General features: G+C 37.9%; 1 protein-coding gene across 1 annotated transcript; it reads right to left on the minus strand.

The window, feature by feature from the left end:
- Positions 1-1286: 1286 nt before the first annotated feature.
- On the minus strand, positions 1287-3081 carry LOC127422487 (cdc42 effector protein 2-like). Its single transcript, XM_051666047.1, has one exon. It carries the CDS (start codon positions 2843-2845, stop codon positions 1961-1963), a length of 885 nt encoding a protein of 294 aa, XP_051522007.1. The 5' UTR covers positions 2846-3081; the 3' UTR covers positions 1287-1960.
- Positions 3082-11517: the final 8436 nt, after the last annotated feature.

Consider the following 11517-nt stretch of genomic DNA (forward strand, 5'->3'; position numbering starts at 1 on the left):
GTGTAAACTGTTTCGCTTTTATGATTGGTTGCTCGTTTGAAGCCCCTCCCTGATCTCTCATCCAATTGGATAACACGCACGTCAATTTAAATGTTTGCGGAAGTACGTTTTGCCTTGTCTGGATTTAGACGTAAATAATCGAGAAAGAGAGATGATAATAGATTTGGTAAACGTGACCTTTTAAATCAGTTAATAAACCAATAAAATTTCTGCATTGTTTTTTTAAGCTTCTTCGTAATACTACAAGAAATGTATCATGTTATAGTTAAATAATTGGACAGAATTTGGGAGCTTTTTAGAGTAGGTTCTGAAATGTAATAAATCATTACATTTCAAAAATAGTTTCAAGGCAAAACTTTGAAGCTAATTTAAACTGTTATTGGAAAATATTTCCCATAATATCATATAATAGGTTACAACGGGTCTAAAGGGACAGATTAAGGAAAAAGAGTTTTTTTTTTTTTTTTTTTTTTTTTTTTTTTTTTTTTTTTTGGTCAAAAAATGTATCAAGATTGAAAAAAAAAGAAAAAAAAAAAGATGTATTTTTATTTAATACTGATGATGCAAGATAATTTGGGTGGTTAAAAAAAGTTATAATAACAGAAGGTTGTTTTGATTAAAATTACGTTTTTTTAAAACGAAGAGGTTAAAGTGAAATGGTGTAAACATAGGGACAATAGTTATAGTGCAAAATTTGTCAAGTAATGCAAATAATTTTGAGACAGCAACATGTTTTTTTTTTTTTTAATTAACAAATTAAGATAATGCTTATTCAAAATAACTACTTCAAAAAAAGGGTGCACAATTTCCTTTTGATTTAATCACTTTGAACAAAAATTAAAATTAAAAATAAGTATTTTGTCTCAAAATAAATGTGACAATTTCAGGGATTCTCACTATGTAAATTTACAACATTTTAAAAATATATAAAAAAAATTGATCAAATTGCCTCAAAATCAAACTTTAGACATTGTATAAGATGTTCTCATGGATCAGGAATATTTTGCAGTGTTTAGTGACAAAAAAAGGTGTTAAGGAACGTGCTGTGGTAGTTTTTGTTGCTATTTATGTGATAAATCAAATAGAAATATATTTTCTGTAATATCAGAAAATACATGTATCTATTTGTATGTATCTACTATATTTTTATTTCATGTAGCCTGTCTATTTCAGGTTTTTGTTATGGTTAGAAATCCATGTCCCACAGTTAGTAGTATACTTCATTACATTTTAAAAGTATGTTAAGTAAATAAACATCTTTGTATTATTAAAACACAAGAGACATGTTATTATATAATATTTTATTTACATGACTGTGTTTTTTTTATATATTACAATACAATAAAATATCCTGTAATAACATTCCAACAAAGATAAACCTTTACATAGAGATTTCTTTTGTATTCATATAGGCAGGGAAAATAATGATCTCACAGGCCAGACAGCATAATATTTGACATCTGCACAGTATGTTTACTTGCAAGAAAGTGAATCTAAAAGAAAGCGGGGCCATATCCTGATAACACTCCCCTAAATTTACCACAATTTATACTTCTGGATCTTTAAGCAAAATTTTTGACACAAAGTTTCACTTTTAGAAACGGTGTAGCCAAATTCCCAATTCCTTTCCCTGTATAACAAAGCTTAATAAGTAACATATCAAATATATAAAAATGAACAGATGGTTAGTGTTTGAATATTTAACATCTCCAGTTTGGTCACAATGCATAGTAACAAAACATAAACACCATTATGTTACTAACAGTTAATTAAGACAATAATCATTTGTGATATTTATGTTTGGTTACATACTGTATGTGCCAATGATTTGCAGTATCTGTGGCACAACCAGTTATTGCCTTTTCTTCCCAATGCTCCCATTGTCCTTTGAAACAGGTATAAGATGCCATGAGTGTGCTGACACCTTTATTATAGTATCTAAAGGCGTCTCCTCATCAGTTTATATTTCGTGTCTCTCTTCAACACTCTTATAACGGTCCATGATCCTAAGAACATCCTCCAAAATGGATGGTCCCAGGTCCAGATCCAAGCCCATGAGGGACTCTGAGCGTGACATGGCAGGTGAGACAGCCGAAGACTCACAGTGTTCACTCCGCAGGTCCTCATTACTAAGCCCTGCATCAGAGTCCAGACTCAAGCCTCGTTTAGGGTCCAGCGGCCCACAGCTGTCTGACATGGAATCATCTGAGGAAGCTTCAGACAAGTAGCCTGTGGAAGGCACCAGGTGTGGAAGAACTGGGATTGAGGCAGAGAGAGTAAGATCATGGTAGGGATCTACATGATGCCCGACTCCTTCCTCGCACACAGACATTGAACGCTGTTGCTGAATGTGTTGATCCTGAATCTGTGGATGTGGACTGTGATGATTATTCTGCTGCTGCTGCTGCTGCTGGTGGTTCAGATGAACAGGGGATGAGTGCTCATCTAAATGCAGACGAGGTGGTTTAGGAGGAGGTTGCTCTGGAGCAATGAACATTGGCATGGAGATGGTGGTTTTGAGGAGTGAACTGAGGTGAGAATTATGACTGCGACGGTAAGTGTGGCTCTTGCTCTTCACATCAAAGATCTCATCTAGTCTCCTGTCCATGCTGTGGGAACGAGAGCTGGGCACTTGATTGAGGGTCGGAAGCATGTCAAGCTTGCCTTGTAAGAATCCCACATCACCAAACATGTCCCCTGTTCCTTCAGGCCCGATATGGGCACTGTGACGCACATCACCCAAGGGCGGGCTTATCATGTCACCTGATAGAATGTCCCGTATTTTCAATTTCTTGGCTCGCTTTGGTGTGGACGTCTTTAAGTACATGGGTGTCTTGGTGGGCATTCTGTTTCCCAGTATTTAGTGTAAAAAAAAACTTATCTGCTGTGATGATATGTGTAAAAGAAATTAAGAGGAACCAAGTCCTCAGTCTGATATAAGCTCTTTCATAAGTTTTGATTGGTTTTTCTCCTTTATTTCACTTTTAAATCACTTGATGGAAGCGATGTCCTTTGACTCCTATATCAGAACTCCTCAGAAGCTCTTGGAATGTTTCATCACAACACCATCACCTCCACAGGTCTAAGAAACAAACAAGGAGAACAAGACAGATTTATAACCCGTGAAAGTCAAGACTGGATTGTAGAAGTTAAAAACACACACACACACACACACACACACACACACACAGAAGAACATACTGTGATTTTTTTTCTTTCTCTCAGGTCTTTGTAGTGACTTTCCTATAAATTACATATCCTTCAAAATTGCACACATTCCAAAAAGTGTTGCATGAATGTATGTGTTTCAAAAGGTGTGATAAAAAGTTTGTGTGTGTGTGGGCAGGTTTAAGTGGTTTACGAGGACTTTTTTTAGGTTACAAACTGGTCATTACAAGGGTATTATGCTATAAATGTGGTTTATGAGGACATTTCTAGTGTCCCCATAATTCAAATCACTTAAAAAAACTATACTAAACGATGTTTTATTGAAAATGTAAAAATGCAGAACGTTTTTTGTGAGGGTTAGGTTTAGGGGATAGAATCTATAGTTTGTACAGTATAAAAATCATTATGTCTATGGAGAGTCCTCATAATGATAGCTGCACCAACATGTGTGTGTGTGTGTGTGGGGGGGGGGGGGGGGCAAAAGGCTCCATGGGGTAAAAGGCTCCTTTGATTTTAGTTTCTCCCAAAACAATAAATAGCATCAAAAACTAACTCAAATGTGATTGAAATGAACAAGAAATTATGCATCCTTTTCTGAAGTGATTATTTTAAGTATATTTTAATTTGTTCCTAAAAAAAAAAAAAAAAAGCATCTTGTTGTCTCAAAAGTATTTGCATAAGTTGACATTGTGCACTATAACTTTTGCCCCAGTAAGTACACTATATCACTATAAAACTTTGTAAATCTAGACTTCACTGAACATAACACAATAACAACACTTTTAGTTTTTTCTTATTAGATAATGGGGCAAAAGAGAAGCTCTAGTCAGAGAGGTACAGTGACATGAACCTCAAACATGTTGGCATGTTGCATTAATAATATGGTGCTGTCTGAGGGTAAACTTCAGTGTTCTCGTGCATGTGACTGCAAATGTTCACAGATTATAGACTGGGAGAGGACAACAGTCAAGTGGTTATTTTTGCTTCACCCCGCAGACTTAAGTTAATTACACCGTCTCTGGCACACCACGCATTAAAACGAGCCGAAGAGAGGGGGACATTTATGTTATTGTTTCTCTATGAGGGCCATATGGTTTTACCATTTTAGATGGTTCACAGCCAGTTGCGGAGATTTAATGGCGCATGACGCAACTGTGTGAAAAGAGGCGATAAAAAAATAAAAATTAAAAAAAATAAATAAGTAATTGTATTTAGTTTTTTAAAGCTTTTTTTTTTTTTTTTTTTTTTTTCAAGAAAGTCATAAAGAGTAACTTTCGTACATAACTTGTATGACATGCATCTTCGTGACCTTCAGAAAGTCACTTGGATCAGTTTTACGTTACAGCAACATATATATATATATATATATATATATATATATATATATATATATATATATATATATATATATATATATATATTATGTAATTCCAGATCAGCTAATTCCCGGATTTCCCTAGTAAATGACATGGTGTCATTGCTTTAACGTATCTAAAACTACAGTCTACACCCACCGTGCCATCTTAGAAGGTTTTGGGACTGGTTCAGTTTATTTGTATGTTCTTGCACATAGAATTGTGTTAACTTTTTTTGCTATAAGTAAAAAAATAAATAAATAAATGTAAAAAAACAAAAAAGACAAATTGCGTCCATCGGTAATAAAGATATTTTCTTTTCCAAACAGAGTGAATAAAGCGCGAGAAATGTAATTCTGCAAGCCAAATCTGACCTAAAAGTTTCTTATTTAGGCAAAGCAAAAAAAGTTCGTTTACGACAATTCAGATTGAAAGTGCCTCAAGCAGATGGCAAGGTCTATGATTCAAACAAATAATCTCTAGGCTACATGACTCATTTCATACAGTAAACATAAACATTTGACTTCAAATTTAAGAAGTTTAAATGGTTAAATTACAATACAAAAATTAAACACATAATTTCTGTACTTGCCTTTGACATTTCCGTTGACACTTGCGAAAACAAAATATCTTGTGTCTCCAGGTAGCTTATCCCAGGGTGTTCGTGGATAAGCAGTGCTCTGTGCGCGTTCTCGGTAGGCGTATAAACCTCTTAAGTGCGCTGAAACTGAGGGTGACGAACTGCACGAGAAGGGAAGGGAGGGACGAGGCGTGCGTGCATGATGCTCGTGGAGGAGGAAATCTTTAGCAAGAGGAGGGAGGGAAGAAGCCTAAATTGAGTTTGCACAAACTATATTGTCTGTGCCTACTGCTCTACAATGTACTGCTGAACTACGCATTGAAATAGGTATGGTTTGTGTGATGGAGAGAATAAAAGTCTGTATTTAATAGTCTATTGCTGAGCCTGTTTTAATGTGGTAATCACTCCCGGGTGTCTGTTAGAACACAGTAACCAGGCCAGTGACTGAACTTAAAGTATTTGATTGAAATGTTGCAGTAGGCATGGGCATACCAGATAATATTGGTATTTGCAAGAGCATGTATGTGTGGTTCTGAAATAGAAATAAATAACAAATATAAATAGCAGCATATAAGATAATTAAACATAAACAGGCAATGTAAAACAACTATAGATAATATATTACAATATGCATGCTCATATTTTCTTCTTAACCTGTGATGAATACCAAAGGTACTGAACTACTGTTTAGGTAACGCTGTCATGTGTAAAGTAACGTGACTGGCCGTTAGAAGCGCATATTGCATCATCCACACCAATCAACTAAATAACTATTTCAAGATAGAAATGCTACACATTTCCCCACATACAGTATACACTATAATTTCTTTGCTAAACATGAAAATTACAGATAACTAATCTGTATAATGACAAAACAGATTGTTCTAATAGCACAAATAACTCAACTCGAGCGTTACTCAAATGCCAGTCATGTAGAAGTATATAACTCCCATAAACATACATTTCTAGAATGAACTATCAGATAAACTAGAAGACAACGTTCTGTTTGGCATCTACGCACACAATATCATAACAACTCTGAAGGAAAGGATTCACAGACTTTTGGCAGCATAGCTCAGCATCGCACACTTGTGATTACTTCAGTTTGTAACTCTTACATAAAGAGCGCTTCTAGCTCATGCAGTCCAAACACTTCATTTGTGTTCAAGAGCATCATGCACTTATAATGCGCATAAGCGGTTCTCCGGTTAATTATTAGAGCCTTTCTTACAGTTTGTGTAAACTTGAGGTGTACTTACTCCTTTACTGGATACTAACAGTGATACGTTTCTCCTTAAAGGGATAGTTTACCCAAAAATGAAATTCTGTCCTCATTTACTCTACTCATGTTGTCCCAAACCCCTATGACTTGTTTTGTTCCATAGAACTCAAAAGGAGATGTTAGGGCCTGTTTACACTGAGCACATTCTCGAGCTAAAAAAGCTGCTCAAAAGATTGTAAAAAGTAAGTTATTTTTAAGCTGACACAGAGTCTACAAAACGTGGTGCTCCTGCATGAGATGCTGAAAAAAAAACTGCGAGATGCAGCGCAATGGTCAAAGATGTCAGTCTAGCGCATGTTAACAGCGTGGAAGGACGCAAAAATTTGTTTGGTGTGAACGGCCCACTAGCCAGAATGTCAGCTTTAAGGCCGAAACATACTTCATGCAAGTATGCAAATGCAAGCGCTTGGCCAATGCATGGCCAACAAGTGGTCCCGTTGTACATACATTACGTGCGCTCTTGCATTGCTCTGGCGGTTTCAAACCTCAGACCACAAGAGGGCAATAGATTTTTTAGGCGTGACCATGAAACTGGTGCTGCCTCCGAAACCAGCAAAATGCTGCCATCGGAGGCTCTATACAGAAGCAGGATGAAAATAAGGTGCTTTTCAAACTGTTCGGAGATCAGTTTCTTTAAGAGTTCCATTCATTCAAAACAGATGTCAGTTAAGCCATTAACTGATTAGGTAGCAAGTCAGCTGCCTAAGTTTTCGGATGCAGCCCAGATGTGGTAGATGAGTCGATAGCTGAGGAGTGGGGAGAGACACGGAGAAAAAAAACAAGTTTGTTTGAATGGACTGGGGACAAAAAGTTGTATATATTTTTCAAAAAGATTAAACTCAAATAGCTGCCTGAGTCTGCCCTGACAGTTCCTGATTGAAAGAAGAAAATACGCTATAGCGCCCCTTGCGGCAACGCTGGGAATGCAGCGTGTACTTGCATTGTGTTATGAATTGAGCGCTGACACATTTCACAACGCAACAATGCGTGAAATCGAGCTTGCGCAGCAAGGTGCATCTGCATTCACGTATTTGTGTAGAGTATGTTTGGGCCTTTAGTCACCATTCACTTTCATTTTATGTAAATAAAAAAAAAAAAAAAATTAAATGAAAGTGAAAGATATGGAGCCCCTTAGAGGACAGGGCAGGAATATTTTTCTGAAATAGTGCCCTTGCAGTAAATTGACCATGGTTTTACTGCAATAACCATATTTTAATCTCAATATTTATAGTTAAACCATTGTGATAATACAGGAAAATTAAAACTATGGGGGGAAAAAAATGTCACGGTTTGTTTGGAGGAAGAACCCAAACGCAATTGCAAAGTACAATGATTAGAGTCTTTAACACATAGAGCAGATATGGCAATGAAAAAATAAATGGCAATCCATGGCACTGGTTGCAGTAGGCTATGATGGCCTGGGCAACAAACGAGGAGATGATGAGACACAGCGTGGAACACCCGAGTGATGAATGGCGATGTGATGATGACTGCAGCGACGGGGTAAGTAATCCACAGGTAAGTAGCCGATCAGTCAAGTGACAGTCCAGTAATATAATCCACAGTGAAGGTTGATGAATCCTGACAGATAATCCAATAGCAGATAGCTGGAAGAGAACAAAACAAAGACACAAGACCGACTGGATGGCAAGACTGCATTGACAAAACAGTCTGGTGATAGACACGACCCTCAAGGGAGAAAATATACACAGTGGTAACGAGCAACAGGTGGAGGTGATTGTCTTGTGAGCGGCCCAAATGAGCATCTCCTAAATGCTAATTCTGCCGCCAATGAGACCAAGGGAAACACATGAGGGAAACATACACCGACACACAGTAAAAAGAGACCAGTGGACCAACTGGAACCATGACAAAAGAAAAATCCCAAAATTTTTGTTATTATGGTTTTACTATACAAATACCATAATTTAATTATCGTTACTGTAAGAAAACCATGGCTTTACTATACACCAATCAGCCACATAATTAAAACCACCTGCCTAATTTTGTGTAGGTCCCCCTCTTGCCGCCAAAACAGCACCAACCCACATAGCATTCTGAGATGCTATTCTTCTCACCACAATTGTACAGAACGGTTATCTGAGTTACCGTAGACTTTATCAGTTCTAACCAGTCTGGCCATTCTCTGTTGACCTCTCTCATCAACAAGACATTTCTGTCCACAGAACTGCCGCTCACTGGATGTTTTTTGTTTTTGACACCATTCAGAGTAAATTGTGCATGAAAATCCCAGGAGATCAGCAGTTACAGAAATACTCAAACCAGCCCGTCTGGCACCAACAATCATTCATGCGATTATCTAATCAGCTAATCATGTGGCAGCAGTGCAGTGCATAAAATCATGCAGATACGGGTCAGGAGCTTCAGTTAATGTTCACATCAACCATCAGAATAGGGAAAAAAATTTGATCTCAGTGATTTGGAGCATTGCATGATTGTTGGTGCCAGATGGGCTGGTCTGAGATATTGATGTTATCAGAAGAGCTGCGGCCCCGAATAAACCCCACCTGATCTATATGTAGAAATGTCATAGCTTTACTTAATCGGTTAGCCAACATTATTGACAATACTTTAATGTCTAGCTGGATCAGGGAAATTGGACAGTAACTCTTACACTTGCTTGGATTTTTGTCCTTTTTAAGACTCAGACTGATCTGGGCTTGCGTCACGGTTGGCGGAAGCTTTCCATTCTTTAATGATTCCGTATAAACTTCTAACAAAAGTGGAGGCAATTCTGTAGCATAAGATCTAAAAAACTCTTCGGCAAAGCCATCTGGCCCCGGAGTCTTGCCTGTAGGCAAGGCCTTAATTACCTTGCCAGCTCCTCCAAGTTTATCTCAGAATCAAGAGAATTTGTTTGCTCATTCGTCAATTTAGGGAGTTCTAATGGTTCCACAAAGTTTCTAATATCTTCATCAATAGACGAAGACGTGGAACTATAGAGATCAAGATAGAATTCTTTAAAAGCATTATTAATATCAATGGCCGAGGTAAAAATTTCACCACCAGCAGATTTCATTAAGGGACTGGTAGAAAAAGACTCTCTCTGCTTTATATATCTAGCCAAAAGCTTCCCTGCTTTGTCCCCCGACTCAAAGTATGACTGTCTTGCCCTGAATAGCCAAAACTCCACCTTCTGCGACAAAATAGTATTATATCTGTATTTCAATCGAGTCAATTCTCTGAGGCCATCAGATGACATTCGGCGCTTCAGCTCTGCCTCTGCACTTTTAATATTCCCTTCCAACTCCACGAGTTCTCGTGCTTTGGATTTTTTGATGAATGAGGCATACTGTATGATCCGACCCCTAAGAACCGCCTTAAGTGCCTACCAAGTCATGCCACAAATACTGAGGACCAGTTGGTCTCCATATAAACATTGATTTCAGCCTTTAACATTTGTTGGAAATCAGGATTTTGCAAAAGGGTTACATTAAAGCGGCAACTATATGATTTCTTTTTCTCCGTATGTGGCAACATCTCTAAACTCACCAGGGCATGATCTGAGACTAAGATGTTTCCAACTGAGCAATCAGCAGCAGATGAAATGAGGGACTTAGATATAAAAAATTTTTTTTAAAAATCTATTCTAGAATAAATCTTATGGACTGATGAAAAGAATGTATAGTCCCTATCAGATGAGTTCAAAAGTCTCCAAATATCTGTAAGACCAAGATTTTTACACATCCTATGAAGCGTCACTGTTGCTCTAGGGGGCGTGCACACTTTTGCTTCACTATGATCAAGGACTGAGTCCATCAATAGATTAAAGTCTCCTCCCAGTATTATATCATGAGTGGTGTCAGCGGCTTGCAACATCCTTCAAGATCTATAAAAACCCTGATCATCAGCATAAATATTAGCCAAAATCAACCTTTGCCCCTGAATTTCTGCTAAAACAATAATAACCCTTCCTAATTTATCTTTACTCTGAGACATTTTAATTGAAGATGTTTACTTATCAGTGTAAAGACTCCTCTGCTCTTACTTGAGCCAGCACTAAAGAAAACATGCCCACCCCATATCTTCCCAAATTTTTCAGCTTCCTGTGGGGAAAGATGCATTTCTTGGAGAAACACAATATCATATTTCTTACGTTTAAGAAAAGAAGTAACCTTCCTTCTTTTTATGGGGTGCCCCAACCCATTCACATTCCACGTGGAGAGAGACAATCCACTCATATTAACAGTTGACATTTTGACATATTAGAAAAAATAGATTGTGTGTCAAAAACAAAATTATAAAGACCACATTCCAACATTAGTGCAACAATCAAACCCTGAACCTCCTCCAGAACCAAACAAACAGAAAAATGAAAAACGTGCGCATTAATCCCACACACGACAGCGCCAACCGGCGTCCATCCCTCTAAACTCAAACAGTCCATGTACGTCTACGAGAAAATCTATAAAACAAACTCCAACCAATAGGAGGCATAAGCACAAAGAACATGCAGATTCATCTACAACACTGTCCCAAAGGAGTGTTACTACACAAAACAAACTCCAGCCGCTTGGCAGAACCAGCACAAAAAGAAACAAAAAATGCGCCCAGTTTCCTCGGACGGTCAAGTGAATGTTCAGTGAGTCAGGCCCACTCGGCTGCAATGCGAGCACCACACAATAACTTACTCATTCCATTGACATTATGAAGGACAATGCTTGTTGAGGACATGTAAATACTATGTCGATGCAAGATGCTCTGTTCTTGCATTCCTTGAATTGATCACATTTCTCTCGTCGAATTCGCAAAGTCTGGGAACAAGAAAATGTTGTGGTTCTTCCAACAAAGCCTTCCTTTACTCGCCTTGCGTAACACAAGATCTTTATCGGATAATCTCAGAAATTTGGCCAGAATTGATCGGGGCCTGTCTCCCTCAGCGGATCGCCAAGCCAGAACTCTATGAGCTTGCTCGATTTCCAGCTTATGGCCTGTTATGTCGAGCAGACTCGGAAAGAGCCAGTCCAGAAATTCCACCATATTCTGACCCTCTGCTCGCTCAGGAATTCCAACAATCCGGACGTTGCTTCGCCGGTTATGATTCTCAAGGTCTTCCAACTTTTCCCAAATGCGTTCCAAGTCTGCCTTGGTCGCTAGTGGTTTAGCAGCTA

The sequence above is a fragment of the Myxocyprinus asiaticus genome, chromosome 31 (assembly GCF_019703515.2).
Source record: "Myxocyprinus asiaticus isolate MX2 ecotype Aquarium Trade chromosome 31, UBuf_Myxa_2, whole genome shotgun sequence".
Classification (NCBI taxonomy): Eukaryota; Metazoa; Chordata; class Actinopteri; order Cypriniformes; family Catostomidae; genus Myxocyprinus; species Myxocyprinus asiaticus.